General features: G+C 39.1%; 1 protein-coding gene across 1 annotated transcript in view; it reads left to right on the top strand.

The window, feature by feature from the left end:
* The window catches only part of Znf407 (zinc finger protein 407), a 355,534-nt gene that overhangs the window by 217,337 nt on the left and 113,632 nt on the right, over positions 1-24,565 (top strand). Inside the window, exon 7 of the mRNA XM_013026144.1 lies at positions 18,108-18,286. Within this exon, the coding sequence (XP_012881598.1) occupies positions 18,108-18,286 (179 nt within the window). The remainder of the gene's footprint in view (positions 1-18,107; positions 18,287-24,565) is intronic.

A 24,565-nucleotide genomic window follows, 5' to 3' on the forward strand; every position in this document is an offset into this window, starting at 1 on the left:
GTATTTCACAGTCACAGTCTGTTGTACTCAGTGTACTGATAACAGACAACATAGTAACACTGTTTTAACGAGCAGTGAAGTCACAAGCAGTGATTGCTGTTGCTGAATTAGCCTTGACTCCAGTTCCTGTTTTCCTGTGGGCTGCGCGCGTGGCATAGGGAGGTGTGTCTGCGCACACACCGCACAAAGGACCCTGTGGCCTTCATGAAGTTCTTTCATTGCTTGACGAATCACAACTTGATTTGTAAAATTTGGGTTACTTGTAGGACCAGCCTCTCAGGGTTCTGTGGTGCTGGGCAGGTACGCTGGGCAGAGCTGGCTTGTGGTAAACTTGAGTGCTAGTTTCATCTCTTAAAGTACCAACATTAGCATGGTTTCAGTTTTTTATTTCAGCTTTCAGCTGCGTGTAACACATTCAGTGAGTCACTGCCGAGTGGCAGTGCCGTGCAGATCTGTGGTAGATTTCTTATAATAAACATATGTCAAAATGGGATCTTTTAACAATATTTGGAGTACCTACAATTTATTAAATCAAAAATCAATTTTGAATAATGGTTTAAGTACTTTCCTTTGTCACAGTGGCTAGTTTGAAAACCACTCTCTTGTCATTTAATTGTGACCTTCACAGTTCAAGTGACTCTGAGTCATAATACTCAGTGGATTACGTTTTTATACATGTACATGGTTTTCAGCTTTTTACTTGGAAATATTTGCTTCTAAGTCTTGTTTCAGACCCATGATTTTTATAACATATTTCCAGAATTTCTGGTTAGGGTTTTTTTTTTTTAATAGTACAGAGGTGTGATTTGACTTTTTCTGTGATCCTACATTGCTTTGATGTACTTGTGATTCGGGTGCACTGTGTGTTTTCCATCTTTTCATGTCTTGACAGTTGGTTGTGTTTCTTGCTTAGGCTAAGGTTATAGAACATGTCCCCACCCTAGCTGTCTCCTTAAATAGCAACCCTCCTGTGTGGTGTTGCTGAGAGCCAGCCAGCCCTGTCCGCACGGCAGTAGAGGAGCCAGTGTTCGGTATACCTGTGTAGCAGTGGCCACTGTCCTGTGATTTAGTGCTTCTAACACTTCCATCCACCAACTCTCTTTCTGAAATACTTAATGTCCTTGAGAAAGGCGTAATTTTTATCTTTATTTCCACCTCTGAATAATTTTATTACTGCTGAAAATAAATAATGTGTATCTTTTCTCTTCACCTATGAGTTTTATTCTTCTGGGTATTTGTGGTTAGTTTTGCTGTTCCTACTGAACAAAACACAAGTTAGCCTTGGCAAAGAAGTTTCCAATGTAAGAATTGTTCTTAAGTTGGGCACTGTGAATAAAGTGTGGGAATTAGAACATATACGTTGTTTTCTGACTAATGAGAATAAGATTTTAAAATGAGGAAGATAGCAATTGAAAAAGTTTGTTCTGCTTTTGGAGGCAAAGTGAGCAAGTTCCCACACGCACCTGACACAAACACAGGTCATACACCTTTCCTCAGAGAAAAGTTGAGTGTGATAGTCTCAGCAAGATGATTGCATCTTCCTCTAAAGCTCTGGTCGTGTCTGTCTTACTGTTATTTTTCTGTACTATTTCATGCTTTAAAACATTTATTTTGTATATTTAACATAAATGCTTCCATTTGCATAGTATGAGTAGAGAAAAACTTTCTGTAGAGAATTCCTAACTCATTATTATAATTTATTTTCAGGTAAATTTATATCATAAGAAATTGAAATAGTATCTAAATTTCATTTGAAAATATATTTCTCAATTTATAGATTGAACTAATGTTCAATGCAGAAAAACTAGTAGCTATAATTATTCATGAAAAATATGAATGTAGATTTGTTTGCAAAAGAATTGTATAATTGGTCTGTTGAACTTAGGGCCATTTTTCAAGTTTGCATTATTAATTTAGGCAATGACATCTCATTCTATTTAGATGTAAACATTGACCTTTTCCCTTAGTTTTTCCTGTCTGGAATATCTAAATTTCTAATCCATTACTGTATATTCCATTATTTCTCCACACCTTTTTTTCTACATTATAATTTCCAAGCCTAAATTCAGGTGCAACCTATTCTTTTCTAGCATATCAATTATGTAGCAGATTTTTAGTTTGATACTACATTAAAATAGACATAAAATATTTGCTTTTATTGTGTATGCTCACCTCTGTATTAATTTGAGATCAAAACTGAGCATGATTACTAGAACATATCTGTTATAGTCAGTGTCCTTTCTAAGGGTAAGTTTTGTTCTTCCCTGTAGAATTGGTTAATATCAATCTGCCTCTGATTCTCTCATCACATAGGCCTGTAATATGAGAAAAAAATGAGTATTGCTTAAGTGGCCACAGTTGGGCTTTTCTTATATATGAAACTTACCTTCCTAGTGTATTCCTTTGTTTTTCCTTAGGCTTTATGGGGAAATGCACTGAATTTGTAAATATAAGCCATTAAAATAGCACCAAGTATAGCCAGCTGTATTCAAAATATTGAGGACAATTCTATGAAGCGTTATAAAATGCTCTCTTTTAGAACTGAAATTCCAAGCCAGCCTTTCCTGGCTTTTTCACCACTTCACCGTAGCTGCATTACTGAATTCAAGATAGCCTCTCTTCCGTATGATGAGTTTTACTGTTGGTTTTCTCAAATTCATAATTGTCTTAATATTTCTAACGTTACATGACCTCTTACAATATTTTATGCTCTGTTCCCTTTTGTGCTGTTTTTATTTTTGTTTTGTATTCACTGCTTGAAATGTCTCAAATAGAAGTACTTTGTCTCATGGAGCTGAGGAATAAAGTCTTCTAAATTAAAGATCCACACTATAGTTTTGCTGGTCCTAAGAAATACATTCTGGGGTTCCCCCTTACTTGATAGCTAATTAGCCCTCAGACATTGATTTTCATAGACGTCACTCACTCAAGAGGATTTTCTTTTCTATTGTGCAGGAGGTGGCACTCCCTAGCTTAGGGTGTGATAGCTTCACTTGAAGTGTGCTGGCCTTTTGCCACATTGCCCATATCGCCTTTATTTATTCATTTCAATCCTGGTCTGTAATTCCAACCATTAGATTTGCAAATTTTTATATGAGTGGGATGGAATTTTCTGTTTGGTTCCAGTGTGTGTGTGTGTGTGTGTGTGTCTGTGTGTGTCTGTGTGTGTCTGTGTGTGTCTGTGTGTGTGTCTGTGTGTGTGTCTGTGTGTGTGTCTGTGTGTGTCTGTGTGTGTGTGTCTGTGTGTGTGTCTGTGTGTGTGTCTGTGTGCCTTAGAAATTTTGTGATAAATACTTTTGATGAAATTTTGTCTGATATTTGCACAAAGCACTTTTAGGAAATTTTAAGTAACCCTGACCAAAAAGAAATATTGATGATCCTTCTGAAAGTTTGCCTTAATTTTCTAAGCAGATACTTCTCAAAGATTTCCCTCTTCCTATTGCTTTTGCAGTGCTGGAGATCAAACCAGGGGCCTGTTTATGCTTTGCAAGTACTGTCCAAGTAGTTCCTTCTCTAGTCCTTAAAGAGATGCTTATATAACATGCCTCAAGCATTGAAAATGTTTTCAGGTCATAGGTGATAATATGTATTTTGATACAATTTCAAGTCCATAGCATTTTATGTCTCCTTTGAATAGTTAAGTAATACCGTAAATGTTCTTAGTTACCGTGTCATTAAGAATCCAGTATATGATGGATTCATTGTTCTGTCTTCATTTGTTTTAGCGGGATCCTAAGCTAGGAAGACACAAACTCCACAGGGGATAATTTTCTTCTTTGGATTATCTCTCCAGAGAGTTCCAATTTTCCTTTGGCTTCCTGTGCACCTACACCAGTTACATCAGGAAAGACTCTGTTAGAATAAACTTAATTTTGCCTACAAATAATAAGAAAAAATGAATTTTTATATTAGTACATCATATATACCAATACAAAGAAGTGAAATGCCTACTTAATGAACAGCATATTATTCAGAAGTAGAGGGTTTGGGGGTTTGGGGTTTTATTTTTTTTTTTAGAGGGAGGATGAAGATTTGAAATTTCTCAGAATATTGACTGGATCAAATAATGAAATGTGAACTTGCCTAGTATTGTGACATTTGTCGTTGCTACAAGAACGCTTATTTCATATTGTAAGGTACTACTCAGTGCTGCATCACTGTTTTATTTGTCTCAATTCAATTGCTTTGTAGTTTACTGTAACTGCTAATGGAATAAAAACCTGAATGGACCAGATCTATAACAGCCTAAACATTCAGTTGCTCTCCACACTTTTTGTAGAACAATGGCTTCCTTCAAATTAGAATGACATTTCAAAATTCTCCTAGAATGTGTCCAGGTGATAGTCTATCGAGTTGCACTTTTTGTTACCTGGAGTCGAGGATTCTGCTAAGTAGAGGTAGTGGGATTTTTTTCCAGGACTTTCCTAATGACATAAAGCTGCTGTTCTCATAGCACATATTTTCATCTTTTCTGCAATGGAACATGACAGTTGTAATATGTATAATTTGTTTCATCTCATAGCTAATCTTTGCAGCTAAAAAGAAATCCTGAATGAAATATTTCCTACTTTCCTTTCTTCATATCATTAGTGAATTTTAGCTTTGATAGTTAAAATAATAGTTTCAATTGTTTTTAGTTTTCTATTGTTTTTGTTTAATATTCCTTTCCTACACAACTTATTTTATTCAGACTTTGTTGTTTTAAAACATACAAGCATGGGTGTTAATTTTTGTTTCAATTAATATACTATTGCTGGTATAGCACAAGAATTGGTGTCTGGCTTTTAGTTACTATTGATGATTTTATTTTACAAAAAAGCTTGCTCGAGTAAAAAAATTATATTTTTAAGTAAATAGATTCCATAGCATTAAAAATTACCAGTTTGTTTCTTCTCTTTTTTATTTTATTTTATTTTTATTTTTTTATGTTTTTATGTTTCTTTTCTTTAAGAAGATAAGTATCTGAGATTCCTCTTTTGTTTATCTGTATAAGTAAGTGGGTTTGTTTTTTGGTGTAGCTAAAATAGGCATTGAGATCACAGATCAATTAGAAGAACCATTTTGGGCACAAAGTGACCATACATTCCCTCTGCTATCTCTTCAAGTGCAATCTAGATAAACATGTTTATTTAACCTGCTGTTGTTGAATCCCAAATCCAGTCATTATAAAAGGACCAAAAGCTATCTTTGGGGATGGTCTTTCTACAAGGAATTACTATGGACAGTCCCTTGGGTGGTAGTTAGATATATCTGTATGTATTGTGGTAGAAAGAAAGGCCTTAGAGATGAAAAAAATAGAAAATATTTTTTGGGCAATAATGTTCTTGCATAATAGTGTATTCCTCAGACACTAGAGCTATTATCACACAACAAAACACTTTGCGATGTAACTATCTATGTCCTCTACCTGTTAGACGCTCACGCCACGAAGCTCATTAAGCCGACAGTCTAGTCACCAGGGGCTGGACAGGATGTGGCGTGCACGTGCGTCCCCTCGCAGTGCTGCGCCAGCCTTTGTGTAGATCGGAGGAAAAGTGCCAGGCGGAGCCAGGAACTCAGCGATGAACTGCTGGCACAAGCCGAGTGGTGTTTGTTCTCGGTCCTTGATTTCATACTCTGAAATGCTGCCTCTTTTGGAAATGTTCAAATTCATAGAAGATGGAAGAAAGATAGGAACGTTTAAGAAATCGTTATGTAGTCATTTGTATTGAGGCAGAGTGAGTCAAAGAAGCCTTTTCTAGCAGCATAATTCTCATACCTCAGACCCCCTTTGTGGAATAAGATGGTTCCCTTCTTCGTAGTAGCACACATTTGGATACTACATTTTCACTACATTAAGAATTTCTGTAAAGACAGTATTGATATCTTTTTAATTTTTACACCTTTATTAAGGGAATGTGACACAGATTTGGTTTGTCCTACTTATATTATTTTCTTCCTTACTCTATTATAAGAAAATTTAAAAGGGCTGGGAAGGTGGCTCAGTGGTAGAGTGCTTGCCTTGCATGCATGAAGCCCAGGGTTCGATTCCTCAGCACCACATAAGCAGAAAAAGCTGGAAGTGGTGCTGTGTCTCCAGTGGTAGAGCACTAGCCTTGAGCTGAAGAGCTGAGGGACAGCGCCCAGGCCTAGAGTTCAGGCCCCATGACTGAAAAGAAATTCTAAAAAAAAAAAAAAACCCTGAACCTTTCTCTTTGTTTTTTGTAAAAAAGCAAAAAAACAAGTTATAGTGTTAATTACTACAGAGCTACCAGTGAGCTATAATTCAGATAAACTAGAATTTATTATTCCATAACAATATGTAACCTGATACTTTTACCTGGAGGGAATTTTAACTCAATATTCATCTTCCCTGAAAATCCTTAAACTGGCATTACCTAGTCTCAATGTCTTTGCTGGAACCTTGGGAAGCAGCAGTAGTCCCTCATTTCTCTCTCCTATCAGCTGGGACTCTGGCCAGTTCTCACTGTTTAGGTTCTGACTGTGAGCCCATTAGCTTCTCTCATTCCTTTCTTCCACGTGCCTTGTTTCTTCATGGTAAACTACAGCTTTTAACACAGATATGAAATATCACAAAATGAATACTTTTCCCATTGAGAGAAAATGTAAATGTTGAATCTTTATGTTTAAGTAAGGTAATACATCTCTGCACTAAGATTGTTTGGGGGTTAAATAATGCCTGATATTTAAACTTTTGAGAAATTTGCTTTGACCTGAGTATCTGAAGTAGTCTCAGTTTTAGATTTTTGTCCCATTCTCCAATCCCAGATTCTTCTTTTGATTTGAAGTTGTCTTCCCTCACAGCACACCAGGGTTGTGGGGCTCAGGGTGTAATGGCCGCAGGAAGTACCTGTGGGTTTTTACCACTGTCCGTGCTGGAGAGGCTGAGTCTGACGGCAAAGAAGCAGTGGCCAGGGAAGAGAATGTGCAACGCTCAGAGCCAGGTCTCTGAATCTCTGCAGCGCTGGCCCTGAGAGCACACACAGAAGCTGGAGATCCTCTAAAGGCACAGGAAGAGGAAAGGCCAGATTAAGGTCTATTTCCTCTCCAGTTTGGAAAGTACAGAAAAAGAACATGCTAACCAAATGAATGAGCTGGGAGGAGAGGTGGCAGAGTTCATGGTCTTTGGTGTGTTGGCCAGGGCTCCTGGGTAAGGTACGGTGTTGTTCAGTAAAGCAGTGCTAGAAGAAGTGCTTAGAAAAATGACGGTGAGTGTGGTCTGAGGTCTGTGACCCCAATGACACTCTCTGCCATGTGCCTACCGCAGATCCAGCCAGAGGCATCAGTGGGTATAGCAGTCAGTTTTACTAGTGTGCAAATGGAAGGCATTAGTGACAGTGATAATTCTCTTTTGATAAGTGGGAAACAGTGAAAGCCTTGAGAGGCCAAGTATTATCATCAGAGACATAGAAGGGAATTCTGGGAAGGAGAGACGTCCTGCAGCAGGCAGGGAGAGGCCAGGGGTAGAGTGGAATAGGAAATTGTAGCCACTGTCGCCACAAGGCCAGGTGCTTTGGGGAAGACCAGTTTTAGTAAAGTTATGAGAAGAGCACGCAGAGGTGAAGAAATGTTTGGTGTGCCTGTTTCCTGGGTTTGTAGGGAACAGCAAAACCAGTGCTGCAGACCAGGGCTGGGGCCCGGACAGCTGAGAGAGCAGCGGGTGGACCACACAAGGTTTGCTCTCATCTACTTGCTTTTTGTATAGCCACTATAACCGTGGTTCTACATTTTCAGACACTACAGCTACACAGCGCTGTATTTGAGTATGTTGTGTTCAAAGTTAGGAATAGAGAACACTGAGATGGTACACACCATTGGTGGTTGTATTTCCCCTAGCCACACCCAACTCAAATTGGAAGGTCATTGGTTGAAACTGCAATTTAAAGCCAGAGGAGTAGAAAAATATTTGCAAGGCCCCTCCTATTGAAGAGCTAGTTGAAGTAGCATGAACCTGTTGTCCTAGGTACCAAGTTGTGGGCCTGAGCAGGAAGTGAGGCCCTATCTGAAACCTAGGGAACCGAAAACAGGGCTGGAGATGTGGCTTATTGATAAAACCATGGAATTTGTAAAAGGACAGCCCTAAGTCCATGTTACTGCCAAAGGAAAATGAAAATGGATCATATTTTCTCTTGTTTTAAACAGTTTGGGGGGCTAGGAAGGTGGCTCAGTGGTAGAGCACTTGCCTTGCATGCCTGAGGCCCTGGGTTCGATTTCTCAGCATAAGCAAAAAAGAAAAAAGCCAGAAGTGGCGCTGTGGCTCAAGTGGGTAAAGCGCTAGCCTTGAGCTGAAGAGCTGAGGGACAGCGCCCAGGCCCAGAGTTCAGGCCCCACGACCGAACCCCCCAAAATAATAATTAATAAATAATAAAAATAAACAGTTTTTGGTTAATGCCTTAATATTTTTGTAAGACTAATAAATCAATAGGTTTCTCAAATGATATCATGAGTCAGTTGAGGAGTTTGTGATGATACCGGACACATGTATATATTCCTAGCCTGTTCAATTTGCTTTTGCCCACTTTTTACTATTATTTTACAGACCATGGCTACAATTATAAACATAGTTAAGGTTTGCAACAGGGTGTTATGGTATATCTATACATAACTGAAGCATCAGTTCAAGCTGTGTGGAAAAGCATACTGATGTCTGTTTTGCTGACAAGAATCTATTTTTACTCACCTTGTATTTGTTTGACTTTTCCCAAGAAATTATCAGAATGTTGTATTACCTTTTTACCAGTCCTGAACTTAACGATGGTTTCTGTGTATTCTTGTGCTAAAACTTGCATTAGAACTAGATTGATAAGCAGTTTCTTCAAATTGCTGTATTTCTAGAATACATTGCTGTCCTGGGTATGTCCTACCATGAGAAATATATTACGACTGTGTTGGTGTTGGAGTTAGCGCCCCTATAATATGAAAAGCAAAAGTAAATCTATGTGATGTGTATATGAGTTGTTTTCATGACTTAAGGTGTATTATAAATGCTGAGTGTTGGTGTCAGTTGTATTAAACCACTAAAAAGCAGAAAAAGGTCAGACATATTGCTCTACAGTCTGATGTCTGCAGGGTCTGCATTCACTAATGTTTTGTATGGGTTTCCTTTAGTCCTACAGAATTGTTGCTGCTTTTATCAGTCCTTTTGCCATAGGATCGTTAGGGTTAGCTTTTGGTTTTAGGTTGTTTCGCAACTTTAAAAGTAAAAAGCCTATTTCCCTTTGCAAATTGAGAAAATGCTGTCACCATTTCAATGAAGTGCTCGCATGCGTGACAGTGTTTTATTCAAGTGGTGAGGAGGCTAGTCTCCCTTTCCAGGTGAGCACAGCTTTCTTGAGAAGAGACCCAAGGAGTCTCTAAACATACTGCCTGCATTATTAGACTGGACCCAAAGCATGCGTGGATGTCTGAGGAAGAGATGGACAGTATCAGCACATACATATTTTTAATTAATGTTCATCCAATTAAGTGTTTCTGCACACTCTTTGAAAAATGATGTTATGCATGCAGCCATTATGCAAACCAGTTTTACTTCTTGAGTTATTTCTATGTTCCTGCACACAAATATTTTATTACTTTCCTTCAGTCTCTTTAACAAAAGTCCTTTCAGATGTATCTGTTGTATAAAAGAGACTCAAAACAGGTTTTACTTTTATTTTTAAGGTTTTTTTTTTTTAGTTTAAAAGTGGAATATATGTTTTCTTTAGCTGTAAAAGCACAATCAAGGCAACATGATAAGTGAGTCAGTGTTGTAAAAGTAAAACTAATTTTGCCTTCACTCACATGAGCTATAGAAGGAGGAAGCTTTATTGTCCCTGGGAAGGTGATAAGGCAGAGTAATTGTATATTATACTGTCCGGGAACATCTGCCTGAAGACTGTTGGGGCAATTCATCTATCATGGGCGATGCAGCATGTTTTGTCTTTCTGCTTTAACCCGTCCCCACTGCTGGCCCGCGCGGAGGTTTTGATAGGGACTGCGCCTGGGCCGGGGCTCACATTAATCAGTCCCCTTGTTCAACACTCCAGCTGACATAATTACAACCTGCGCACAGCAGTTATTCAAGTCGAGTCCTTGTCACTCGTGGTGCGAAACTACACAGCTCAGATCCCGGAGGAGATTGCCTTATCACACAGAACAAGGGCTCGCAGGAGCCGAAGAGAATAGAAATGGGAAAATGTCTTCCGGGAGTACTATATATTCCTTTAAAATAAGACATTTGAGAGACTTACAAGGGACAAAGGGAGGCATTGTGTACAGGGACTGAACTGAAACAGTTATTATTTTTAAATGGATTACATGGTGTATTTTTGTAAAAGTGGATGTAGATTATTAGATAAATTCCATGGTGGTCACCATCACTGACTCTTCTGTCTTCCTTTCTTTGCTTCAAAAGTGATCATATAACTTGGAGATTACAGAAGGGTCACACACTCCTTGATTTAGGACTCGATTTAATAAAATTAAGGAACTATGCACTTTGAGTTTAATATTTATAGCAGGTATGCTTGAAGAGCGTTGCATGGCACGGAGGTGAAGCTGGGGAAGATTCTTTCCAAAGACTTTCTCAGTATAAGTTCTTTGTGACTGTGTAGCTTAAATATTTGAAGAGCTGGAAAATAAACTTTATCTCATTTGTCCTGACTCTTCACTCTAATCTTCTACTGGGTGGATTATTGGCCAATCCCTGGGGGACCCCAGGTGTGAAGGATGGGATCTCCTTTCAACCACTTAAGTAGTATTTAAATTTTTATGGTACACCTACCCCCACCCATAGCCTGGGTGAGTCTAGAAGCCCATGGTGATTTATGAGATCAGGCTGCCAGACTTCCAACAAAACTGTGCCTTGTGCATGAATGTGAAAAGTTGTTTTACATCCAGCCTTTTTCTTTCTCTTCCTCTTAGATATCTTTAGAATCTCCCAAGTAAAAGCACATTTGGGCCCAGACTGTCAAAATTACTAGGAAACAACATGCTCTAAACATTCAACTACAAATTTACTACAGTAAATTATCATTCATATGCACATACATACAGATTGACATTATTTGAGTTGGAAAATATTATTTTTCTAGGTGATTTATTTCAAGCTAAAGGTTAACATATATTACTTTTTTCTTATGTTTTTATGAATATATTTTATATGTTTTTACCCTAGCTAACCTCTCTTAAAAACATGATACTTTAGGAAATAATTTCTTGATTAGGCTATATTTTCTTATGTTATTTTTGAAAATGTCTATCCCACAGTCTTCTAATCTACCTTCCTCTTCTGGCTTTATAGTATCTCACTTTGCTTAAACCCAGCTAGTTAAGAGAACTTGAAAGAATAAAATCAATCTCAGAAGAAATTGAGAGGTAGACATCAAGAGTCAGAGGTCTATTTTTATATCAAGAATGTCAAAATGACAATGAATCATCCAGGCAGAAAATTACTGGTAGGCAGTAATTACTAGTAATGCAACAGGACTAATTTGGCATTGTGATTCCTACAGGCTCAGCCTTCCCCGAGTCAGTTTAAGAAACAGTGCACATGGTCTATCTGTTTTTTATTCTCACAAGGGCAGGTGTCTTAGAGTCTCAAAATTCCTGCAGTAAAGAGAAATAGGTTATTGTGTTTCACTAATATGGTAAACGTTGTGGGTACAGAGGCCCTTTTGTCAAAATTCTAGGTGTATCATGCCATATGTTATACGTATGATGTGTATATATGTCATGTGTTCTATGTAGGACATATACATGTATGTCAGAATTGTCTGTTGTATGTTTTCACCCAAGAAACTTAGGGCTGATACTCTTTCATCTGCAAACATGGAAAACATGTAAAATGGATGAAGTTTCATTTTTGTTATGTGACCATTTGGCTTGTAGACTTAATGAAAGCCTATGTACTCTTCTATCCAAGTTGTCTTGTACTCTCCTCTGCTGACAATAAGTCAGTACAGTATGCAGAGCAACCATTAGTGAAGTGTATTTTTCTGTGTGGACTAACAGGGAGGAATCAAGTCTCAGCAGGGTTTGCCATGGCCTACGCCCCTTCCTTTCAGTGGGCATAGGGGGGACAGCCCAGATGTACTGTCAAGTTTTCAAGGCTTTCAGCCTTTTGTCAGCATTTTTAATGTCTCATCTCATCTTTTCTCCCAAATCATGCTCCCTTGAGGACCAAGGTGACTTCCTTTTTGTATATTTTTTGTATATTCCTTTTTTTATATTTTTGTATATTTTTGCTGTCATTGGGTTAAATACATATATATTGAATAGATTGATTTTTAAACAAAGGCTCAATATATAGGGATGTCGGCTGTTTTTGGTAAGCAGAGACTTTCCCTATGAACCCCAGCAACAATTAAGTTTCAGTCATGTCTATACTGACATGCTGGTGGCAGGTCCGAAGGACTAACCTTCCTCCCAGAGTTTCTACTCACACCCACATGCTGTACACGGGGCCTGTGGGTCACATGGGACAGGACAGTGTGGTGATGGCCACCCAGGAGCTTCCCCTTCCACAGAGGTCCATGTAGGCCTGCTGCCCACTGACAGTGGGCCTGAACCCTTGGACAACAGCCTGTCTGGAACCAGGAGAGCCTTGTCCTCCTCTACATGGGGCCAGGGCCCATAATGCTCATCTTTCACCCACAGCTGAGTTCTTTTCTGAATTTCCCTTCCTCTACTGTATTTTACCATTACTTTATATCTTATCTTGTCACATGATTGCAATGGCAAAATGAAGGAAAGAAATTGTATATGAACCTGTGGAATAGGAGACTATGTTTTCTAGATATTCAACATGAAAAGAATATCTTGAATATATATATATAACTTTAAAAGAACAGATAATCCAATTAGTAACAGGCAAATGACTTGGACAGATAGTTCTCAGAAAAACTAATGAGTAATAAATAGGTAAGGAAAAGTTCAACATCTGTTTCCATGAAGAAAGTAGATATCAAACAATACTAAGATTTTCTGTCTTACCCCAATCAGAATGATTGTCATCAAGCAAACAACAAATACTAGTAAGGATGTGGAGAAAAAACAACCCTTATGCCCTGTTTGTGGGAATGTAAACTAATGTTGATACTATAGAAAATCAGTATGGGGTTTCTCAAGAAACTAAAAATTAACTATTTGATGATTGATCCTGCTATACCACTTCTAAGCATAAGTCTAAAAGAATGTAACTTGCCATATAAGAGATATAACTCTTCACTCATGTGTATAATATTACTATTTACAGTAGTCTAGTAAACAACTGAAAATTAAGAGAATATGGCATATGTACTGGAATAATATCCACAAAGAAAAATGAAATTATGTCATTTACAAAAAAATGGATGAAATTCAAAATCATCTTGAGACAATCTCCCTACATGCTCATGTGTAGAATTACATTTTTCTGTAATTATTTCAAAGTTTCATGTCTTAAAATATCTCTGCTCCATTTGGAATTGATTTTTTTTTTTACAGACCAAGTTAGGGATCTAGTTTGAATCTTCTACATGTGGATATCCAGTTTTCCAAGCACTCCAGCTTAAACAGACTGGTTTTTATTGTTGTTTGTTTTCCAATGTTTGTTTTGGCATCTTTGTCAAGAATCAAATGTCAGTACTTACATGGGCTTGTTTTTGGATCATCTATTTTATTGGTCTATTATTTGGTTTTATGCCAGTACTGCTTTTTGTTCTTCTTACTGTTGTTTCTATGACTATGTAGTGTAATTTTAAGTTCAATATAGAGATATCTCCAATATCACTCTTTTTTCCTTAGGATTATTTTGGCTATTTGGGTTCCTTTGCATTTCTGTACAGATTTTATGATTAGTTTTTTTGTGTGTGAAAATTTTCACTGCATATTTGATGGGATTTCATTGAGTTTGTGTATCCTTTTTGGTAGTATGGCTGTTCTAATAATATTCTCCTGATCCATGAACATTAGATGTCTTTTCATTATCTTAATATCATCTAGAATTTCTTCCATGTTTTATATTTTTCTCAGTAGGAGTCTTGAACATTTTTGTTGAGGTTATGTTTTGATGTTTCTTTTTATTTGAAACTTTAATGGATGTAATTGAATTCACTTCTATGAGTTTGCTTTTAAATATACAGAAAAACTAATTATTTTGACAGGATTTTTTGTGTATGTTTGTGTTGTTCCTGGAGCTTGAACTTTGGGCCTAAGCAATGTCCCTGAGCTGCTTTTTCACTCTAGGCAAGCACTTGTCCACTTGAGCCATAGTACCACTTCCAGGTTTTTTGAGTAGTTTATTGGAGATAAGAGTCTAATTGACTTTCCTGTCCCACTGGCTTTAAACTGTGATGCTTAGATTTCAGCATCCTGAACAGCTAGGATTACAGGCATGAACCACTGTCACCTGGCTTGTGATTTTTTTTTACTTGTATCTAATTATGTATTTAAATCATTTGTATTTTCTTATTTTTGGTAGATCCTTTGGTAGGTATTTCTTCCAGATTTTCCATTTTAAAGGAGCTTTCAATATATTCTATAATAATCTGGATTTTAAAAGTATCTGCTGTAATATCCTTTCACTTGCAGTTTTATTAATTTGGGCCTTTTCATTTGTTTCGTTTGCTTAAAGGAATGTCATTATTATTTCAAAGAAACAACTCTTTGTTTCATTTCTTTAATTTTAATTTAATTTTAATCCAATCTTTGTTATTTATTTTCTTCTAACCGTTTGAGAATTGGCCTAAAATCCACCATCCTTTAGGATAAAACCCCTGAAGGAACATGTAATCGAAGGAATAGAACACAATGTGGTACAATCTATGGATAATAAGCTTAAAGTTAACATCATACTAAGCAGGGGAAAATGGAAAATATGTTCTCTGAATCAGGAACAAGATAAGGGCATCCACTCTGCCTACTCTCATTTAATACAAAGACTTTCTTCTCTGTCCTTCTCTCCCATTGGACCTTACACCCTCCCCACCTAGACATGTATTTTTATGCTTGGCACTAGACTCTACTCGGCAGAACCTAAGTTTGGATGATACTGTTCAAGACCAGCAAGATTGAGAGCCTTTCCTGTCTGTGGGAGGGAATGTTTCCCTCCTGGCTCCAGCTGGAGAGGAAGGTAACAAACACCTATGAGTTCTCTGCTGTAATCAAGAGATGATACACACATCTTTTAATTACTTACTGAAAATACAACATACTATAACATTTTGTGTGTTGTAGGATATTCACTTAAGGTATGCAACCACCACTACAAGCAATTTTATATTTTGTATCCTCCTAAAAAGAAACCCAATACATAATAGCCATCAGTGTTTCTTATATATGCATGTTTAAAACACGTAAACATACATGCATCAATGTGCTATATAATCATGTAAATACTTTATATTAATCATTTATATGCATCTTAGTATATGCCTAAGTACACATACATGCAGTTATTCCAATTACCTTTCAAGTCACCTCTATAATTGAAATAAATCCTCTCTCCCATTCCCCATCTCTCCACAGTATACTTCAATAGTAGTCTTCTGATAGTTTGATTCCATGTGCTGTTTAGACACTAAGGCTATTGGCTCTTTTTTCTCCAGAATATACCCTTTGAAATGGAAATAATTCTGTTTCCAAGGTCATCTCTTTCTTCCTTCACTGAACATTAGGTTTAATGATTATATATTCCCCATTTAAGTGTATATCATATGTTGAAGTAGGTTTATTTTGTCAATTTTTATTTGGTTGGTAATTGTCTTGATGATGCTTCCTCTATCATATTTCACTTGAGACAATAATGTTGGCAGAACTGATCAGAGACAGTCTTAAGTACAGTGTTGCCTGTGTTTTCATTCTCCATTGTTAGTAAACAGTATCTGATTTATGATGTGTGTCTGTGGCTGTTACTGTTCAAAATCTACAGGATAAAGAACTGCTTAAGAACAGTTCATCCAATTCATTATAGAATTCAAGAAACTGGTCCTCTTCTTTTCCTATCAGAGAAGTGGGCACCAGTGGCTGTAACAGGTTAATATTATCAGCAAGGTCTACATCTGCGACTAGGAATTTCTGTAGTCCTGGCCTTCTTCGGAGAATTTGCTTAATTTTTGTTTTGGGGGGGGGTCCGGTCGTGGGGCCTGAACTCTGGGCCTGGGCACTGTCCCTCAGCTCTTCAGCTCAAGGCTAGCACTCTACCACTTGAGCCACAGCGCCACTTCTGGCTTTTTTCTTTTTGTTTATGTGGTACTGAGGAATCAAACCCAGAGCCTCAGGCATGCAAGGCAAGCGCTCTACCACTGAGCCACCTTCCCAGCCCGAATTTGCTTGAGTTTTTGCATGCAAAGCCTGTAAGGCGGTGGCTGTGGTATAGGTGAAAGCACACTCCCCTTGAAAACAGAAATGGTAGACTCCTCCTCTGCCTTTGACACTGGACCTGTGCAAAGCTCAATGCAGCTTTGCAAACCAGTTGTGTGTCTGACACTTATTTGCTTCTCTGTAAGATGGCTGTATTACTTTTTTGTTTTTTTTTTAATTTATTTTTAATTTTATTTTTTGGGGGGTCCAGTCGTGGGGACTGAACGCTGGGCCTGCATGCTGTCCCTCAGCTCTTCAGCTCAAGGCTAGCACTCTGCCACTTGAGCCACAGCGCCACTTCCGGCTTTTTTCTTTTTGCTTATGTGGTGCTGAGGAATCGAACCCAGAGCCTCAGGCATGCAAGGCAAGCGCTCTACCACTGAGCCACCTTCCCAGCCCCGTATTACTTTTTTGTGACTATAACAAATATCTGAAACAATTTAAAAGGAGAAGGAGTTTGTTTGCGGTCCATGGTTTTATCATCTTGAAACATCGTGTCAGAAGTTTGGAGTGAGGCTGGGTCTGAGCTGAGGTCGGTAGGACGTCATAGCTATGAGAGTGAGTCTCGGAAGGGCTGCCCTGCTCGGGACAGCCAGGAAGTAGCAAGGAAGGCACCTTTTTGGTGTCTGGTTTGTGGTGCCTCCCAAAAGAGCACCCCTGTCTGGAAATGAATCGTTCCATACTTGAGCCTGCAGTGGACACTTCTGCAAACCATAGCTGTTTGCTTCCCAGTCTTCACCATTAGCTGCCTTGGCAATTGCTAGACCAGGGGTAGCATGTGGCACATATTGGTGCTTTTCCCCTAACAGCGATTGTTAATTAACTGTAGATGATTTCTATACAAAGCAACGTTGCTAATCAGTAGTGCTGTGAAAGAAACAAACTGTGTATCCATGTATCAGCTGTCATATACACATATAGTCTGACTTATCAGAGAAATTTAACACTCAGCTTGACAGAACCCTTGCCCAGAGCAAGCTGAAAATAGCAAGAAAAACCTCTGCTATTTGAGTTCTTTTTTTTTCTACAGTTATGCTATCTTAAGTTTAAAAACTTTTATTTATCTAAGATTGTATAAGTTTACTGAAGTACATTTAGTAAACAAAGAAAATCAGGCATTGCAGAATGCTGGATGAACAGTTTGGTGGCATACTTTCTAGCCTTTTTTCATGTCACTTCAGCCATCATAATCATTCTTAGAGGCCAAGTACACTTGGTGACAGACCCTGTGTGGTCATGGGAGGTAGCAGCTTTCTCAAAGAACACCTGTATCTGGTCCAGGGCTCTTCCTGTTCTGAAGGAAGGCAGGCACTGTGTCTCAGCTCTGTTCCCGGAACACGATTCCTCCCTCCATTCTCAGCCAGTCCGCTTCTCTATGCCCTTCATGTTCTGAGTGAATAGATAGATAGGTTTGCGGGTCTGAATTTCTAATATTGTTTGCTTCCTTTGCCTGTGAATAACATAGCTAGCATAAGACTTTTGATTATAACCATTTTCATCTTTTGTAATATCGATGATTAAACTCGGGGCCTCATGCCTCCTAGGCAAGCATTCTATCATGTGAACCGCCCCCCCTTTCCATTCCATTTGCTTAAGATTTGTTTTTCAGAACGTGTTTTCTACTAATTTTACCCGGGCTGACCTCAAACCACGATCTTGTTACCTCTTCCAAGCTCATTACATGAGTGCAGCCCATAGGAAAGCCTGTGTCAGGGTTAGCTGGCATCAGTATTTGTGATAAACTGTTGTTGATTTGACCTAATTGAACGTACTGCCTTACCCGGCAGGTCAAACTGTGCTGAAAACATCCGCAAGCACATCTTACACACCGGCAAACACGAAGGCGTCAAGATGTACAATTGCCCCAAGTGTGACTACGGCACCAATGTCCCCGTGGAGTTCCGGAACCATCTGAAGGAGCAGCATCCCGACATCGAAAACCCTGACCTCGCCTACCTGCATGCCGGTAAGCTGCTGAAGCCCACGCACGGCTGGTTACAGCAGTCCGGTGCCTCCCCACGCTGCCTAGCTATTTCAAGGGCAGACAGCGTGTAACTTCAAAAGCTCCCCCTAGTCGAAAGACCCGACCATATAGTCACTCTGGGACAACAAAGGAAATCATCACAAACATTCAAAACTGAGCTAAAATAGGAGTTTAGTTTTTTTTTTTTTTCTTTTCGGTTATAGGGCTTGATCTCTGGGTCTGGGTGCTGTCCCTCAGCTCTCCAGCTCAAGGCTAGGCTAGCACTCTACCACTTGAGCCACAGCACCACTTCTGGTTTTCTGGTGGTTAAGTGGAAATAAGAGTCTCATGGACTTTCCTGCCCAGGCTGGCTTTGAACCACAATCCCCAGATCTCAGCCTCCTGAATAGTTAGGATTGCAGGCGTGAGCCACTGGCACTTGGCTTAAATTTTAATTATTTGATTAATAGATAAAACTTAATTTCTTTTTCACCCAATGTTGTGGTTTAAAATGTTAGGACCCATCCTTTTGTATCCCCGTTTCCCCATGAATGTCTAGTAAAGGAGAGGAGGTGATGCAGCATCCCAGGAGTCGGATTGGTTAGTCACCAGGACGTGGGAATGTGCTGGTGATGAGCACAGCCCGTTTTCCTCATTCTTGGATTACAGGTCATATAGGACTGAGGTGTGGGAAGTGCGGAGTAAAACATACTCCATGGCCCTGTTGAATGGACGGGTATCCCTGAGTGCTGGTTCTGAGAAGAAGAATGAAATGGTGGGGATGGCTGTGGGATCTTGCTTTGGGAATTGGCGAGCACTGATGGGATCTTAGAGGAGAGGCCTCGACATGGCACACGCAGCACGGGTGTCAGTGCTGCTTGGAGCCTGGTTCTCTTGGAAGCACATGGCTGGGCAGCGGAGAGCCTCTCAGCCGGCTTCCCCTGCGGTTGTGTGCCTTGGGTGGCTGCCCCACCACACCTGGATTTCTCAGCTGCAAAGTGGTACAAGTGCCAGCGTCAACTGGACACTGAGCAAGGTGAGGCTGTGGACCTTTTCAGACAGGGAGGAGGGGTAGGAACACCCTGGTCTGACCTCCGTCTAGGCAAAAGTGTGAGGCTATGTTGAAGAAGCTGGTAGAGAAGCTGGCAACCTGACTCAAGTGGTAGATGCTTTCCTAGCAAGCATGAAGCCTTGAGTTCAGAACCAGTTGCACTTAATAAAAGTAAAAACAACAGGTAGGATGTGTGATTCAGTAATCTCAATTGTATGCAGGGCTGTTTTGAAAGCAAACAAAAGCAGAGGAATCTGCTTTTTCCATTTGGAGAGATTATACCTGTATGGAATAGAAGCAGTATGGTTTTGGTTGAGATGGTACTTGAAAATTTATCTATCAAAATAGACATTTACTTTTTGTTTCCGAGCAGTGCCATGGTGTGCTGTTTCTTATGGACACCGTTAGGTGTGACTTCCTTGTGGACTTAATGTGGTTCACTCAGGTCCCGCTGTGCTTCTTGGTTCGGTTGGGAATCTCTGGTTGTGCCCTATAAAATGACCCTAGTTCCCCTAGCCTCAGCAGTCTGCTTCTGCCGCCACGGGCCTCACGTTGGAAAATTCCAGCTTCACTCTTCACTCTTTCCTTCTCTTGGGTAAAGTTTCTTTGGAAATACTGGTTTTAGTCTCTGTGGGCCTCAGTTCCGTCCCACTCAGCGTCTGTGGGACCTCAGCGAGATGACACTGTGCACAGTGACTGCATTGGTCACACTTGGTGCATATTTCTTTTCTCTCTGCAGAAGTTATCCCTCCCTCAACTCTGTTCAAGGACTAGAAGCATGCTTTTGGTATATTTTCTTTTTTTAATTTAAATTTTATTTTAAATGTGATGCACAGAGGGACTACTATTAATGTAAGTCAGGTAATGAGTACATTTCTTTTGGAACAGTGTTACATTTCATCCCTTAGAAACTCAGTCTGTATGTTAGGTTGAATAATTTTCAGGCATTTTAGGGTCTTTCTTGCTATCTTTTTGAAAGAGTAATAGAAGTTGACTTACAGCTTCTGTTTATTGTGTTTACAGGAAATGCTCTGAATTATTTCAATCCTTTGGAGTTATTGTTCACTTCTTCATATACATATACACATATATATTTTTTTAATGGAAAGATACTGTACAGAGGGGTTACAGTTACCTGAGCAAGGTAATGAGTCCATTTCCTATCTATCATAATACCCCTGCTTCGTTTTCCCCCCTACTTCTTGTGTCAGGCAAAAAGCCAGTGAAAACAGGGGTTATACCATGGGGAGTCACATACAAAGCAACACCAAAAAAAAATCACATGGTACCTTATACATACGTTAGAAACAATAGCAAGGAAGGAAAAACCACCTGTGTCCCTATCTTGGGGTTCATTTTGCTTAACATCATTTTTTCTGACCTTTTCTGCTTGACCCAGACATGACGTTGGTATAACAAATTGTTTAAATAGGGATACAGATTGACCCATTGTAACAATGTGATGTACAAGACCCTATGTTGAAAACAAACTTTACAATTTAGGGTGGGAGTGGGGGGCGTAGCTGAGGAGGTGGGAGGGAAGGGAAGGTAGGGGAAAACAAAGGAGGAGGCAACCATGCTGGAAAAGAAATGCACTCATTACCTTGATCGTGTAATGTAACCCCTCTGTACAGTATTTCACAATAAAAAACTTAATTTAAAAAAATGAAAGTAGAAAGCAGAAAAAAAATAAAAAGCCAGTGGAAGAGTCTGGGAAGCTGAGTGGGTGGGGCAAGGCCGGCCCGGGCGGTCTCGCTGTCCCAGGGACGTCTGCTGCTTTCTGCTGTTCACGTCGTCTGTCATCTAGCTGGAAATTTTTTTATGCTTGTTATATCTCCTATTAGGAGAGGAATGCCAAGGCTTCTCATTAGAAGTGTAGATTAGTGTGCTTTTCTTTTTAATTCTGTTAATTTGAGCTTTACTTCTTTTGAGGACATTATCACTAGGTACTGAGAGATTTAGGATCTTTCCATATACACACATATAACCTCACCTACAATAAGGATTTACATGTTTTCCATGATAGTGAAAATTCCTTTGCCTCTGTAGCAATACCTCATGCCATAATTGTACAATTTTATATTCGTATAGATTTGTGTAATTTGCTGAGACTGTGTGAGTCTTTTCCATGAATTACTGTCTTTTACTTAACATTGATAGTTAATGTAATTATTGATGTATTTAGAATAGTCAAGACTACTCAAATGCCTCTCTAGTAGCAGGCATAAAGATTATATGTTTACACAATGAAATAGTCTTCCTCGGTAAGAATGAGTGAATTACAATTATTAGCAACAATAGCAAATAAATCTCCCATCATATCCTTAGATATTGACCAAGGCAGACACAAAGATGACCATTCCTATAAATGCAGGTAAAATGAATCGATGGCATTAGAAAGCAGGGTGTGTTGTTCCTGGTGGACACCTATCACTGGAATAGGGCTGTGTGCTGCCTGTTGTATTCTGTTTCTTAATCCCAGTGTTGGGTCACAGTTTTGTTCAGTTTGAAGCAATTCATCCTGTGCTCTCCTGTGACTGTACACTTTTCCGATTATATACTTTCTTTTTTTTTTGATTGGTCATGGGGGCTGAACTCTGGGCCTGGGCACTGTCCCTCAGCTCTTCAGCTCAAAGCTAATGCCCTACTACTTGAGCCATAGTGCCATTTTTTTTCCTGCTTATGTGGTGCTGAGGAATCGAACCCAGGGTCTCATGCATGCGAGGTAAGCACTCTACCATGAGCCAACTTCCCAGCTCCCATTTATGTACTTTAAAAAAAAACACATTACCCTTACTTGTGATTTTCTAAAGAGTTTCATTTAGGTCTATTGTACATCTTATATTTTGAAATTTAAAAATCATATTAATTCCCACATTGACATCACATTTAAAGTGATCAGAATTATTTTGCCTGTTGTATACTACAATTCCATCTAGCTAAGTCCACGCCATCCGAAGAAATTATTTTGATTTGATTGCTACAGTTTTAGTAATTGAATTCCCACCATCTCTTATCCATGAAGTTTGATGTTCATAACTTAAGGAAGAGATAAAAGTATGTGTCTGTGTTCATAATACAACTGAGTCTCAGTATGACATCGTGCACAGTTCCCTTCAGTGGTTATTACAGATTGCTGTAATATAACCCAAAGAAAGGAGGACGTGGAGATGGGGAAAGGAGGAGGAGGGACAAGAAGATCGCCGACTACAGGTGGTGCTTGAGAAGAAAGACGTCCTTCACATCAGCCACATGAGACTTTCACCATTGCCTTTGCCATTCAGAGACCCTATGTCTTGCTGCTGAAGTTGTTCTCAGTGTTCATGGATCGGCTCTGCCTGGAGCACTCCTTCTTGTGGCCAAGGTTGTGAGGCTGGTTTCCTTGTTTCACATTTCTCCCCGCGGAGCTGGGTCTTGATATGCAGTACCTGTTCCTATGTTTCCCTGAATTCTCTTTGGAGGAGAAATTAAGCATTTAAGCACGGCATGGTGTTCTGCTTAATTTTGTGTGTGTTTCTAGCCCATACTTTTGTGTCATATTTAAATTGATTTTGTGTTGGTCCTTTCTTAGATATTAAGACATAATCATTTAAAAATGTACATTTGATTATTACCACTACAGAGTGATAGCACATGAATCTGTCATGTTCTCCTGACAGATTGGGAGTTTCATGTTCCCTAAGATAATCAACTTTTATATTTTTAATAGCATTTTTTCATTGTATTGCATAGAATTTGCCTCTGATTAGTTACAAGTTTGCAAGTATGAAAAGTTTCACTTATTTTTCTTCTAAAGGGACCTAATTTAGTACCATTCAAGCTATTCTTACTTGATTACACTTATTCCTATCTAAGTTCATACTTAAGCATATTAATTTTTTTTTCAGTCATGGGGCTTGAACTCTGGGCCTGGGCACTGTCCCTCAGCTCTACTGCTGAAGGCCATCTACCACGGGAGCCACAGCACCACTTCTGGCTTTTTCTGTTTATGTGGTGCTGAGGAATCAAACCCAGAGCCTCATGCATGCTAGGCAAGCGCTCTACCGCTGAGCCACCTTCCCAGCCCGGCATACTAAATTTCATGTTCTGTCTTTCATCCTGTGTTTAACCCATGGAATAGCCCTAGCCCTTTGTTTTCACCATGGCCTCTTACCTCCCTTATTCAGGTTTGCTAACATGTGGAATCTTCTTCTTCATCACTTACATGTGAGTGCCACTCAGAGCTCAGGAAAAGGCAGTACTTTCCATGGCTCTTCCCGGCCCTCTGTTTTTTGCCCTGTTACTTCATCCTCTTGGTTGGGTGCTCTTACACATGTCGTGAGACTGTGCGCCATAATTCTTTCCATGAAAAGGTCCAAAAGCCTCTAAAACAGCTTGACAGTTTCTTATTGGCTCTCTCTTAGATAAACCAATTATTACTTCAACTTAAAAAGGAACTGAGATTTTTTTCTGCCATGATTGCCTTTGGTTAATCCATGCTGACTCACGCTATTAAATTATACTTTTCCAAATGTATCATTAAGCTCATCCATAAGTATCATCTCAGATTTATTTCCTAATATAGATGTTACCCTTACAGGTCTGTAATTTTCATCTTCTCCCTTCTCTCTTTTTAACCTTGAGATGAGGTTCCTTCTTTTCTAGTCTCCTGATTCTTCGCCATTAACAAAAGACTTCCTAAAATAATTACCATTCAAGGATCTGATTCTTCACTGTGGTCATCTCTGCTGGGTTAATTTACTGGAGTCTTTGAGCTTCTGCTGGCTAGACAGCCTCGTTCCTCTGAAGGCCCTCTTGCTACACCCTGCTGCGGCAGTACCCTTGGTACCCCTATGGTAGGGGAGTTTTGTATTTTGGTACTTACCTTTTGCTTTCTTCTCTTCTTCTCACGTCTGTTGCAGTTCCTGTTGAGAAAAAAGTTGTCATATCCTTTGTTGTCAATGGGTGAATACTGTCAGAGCAATATTTTTTTATTTTCCTAATTTTCAGCAATATAATTGGCACCTAGGAAAATCTCACTTATTGATATATATATATATATATAATCAATAGGTTTATTTTTAGTGATAAGTTAATCAGATGTTTTGAGTTATCATTACTTCTCTTACTCAACAAAATTTTTTTTTAGATTTTTTTAATTTAATTTTATTTTATTTGTGAACATACTGTACAGAGGGGTTACAATTGCATGGGCAGGATAATGCGTACATTTCTTACCAAGCATTGCAGCC

Source organism: Dipodomys ordii, unplaced genomic scaffold (assembly GCF_000151885.1).
Source record: "Dipodomys ordii isolate 6190 unplaced genomic scaffold, Dord_2.0 Scaffold91, whole genome shotgun sequence".
Lineage (NCBI taxonomy): Eukaryota > Metazoa > Chordata > Mammalia > Rodentia > Heteromyidae > Dipodomys > Dipodomys ordii.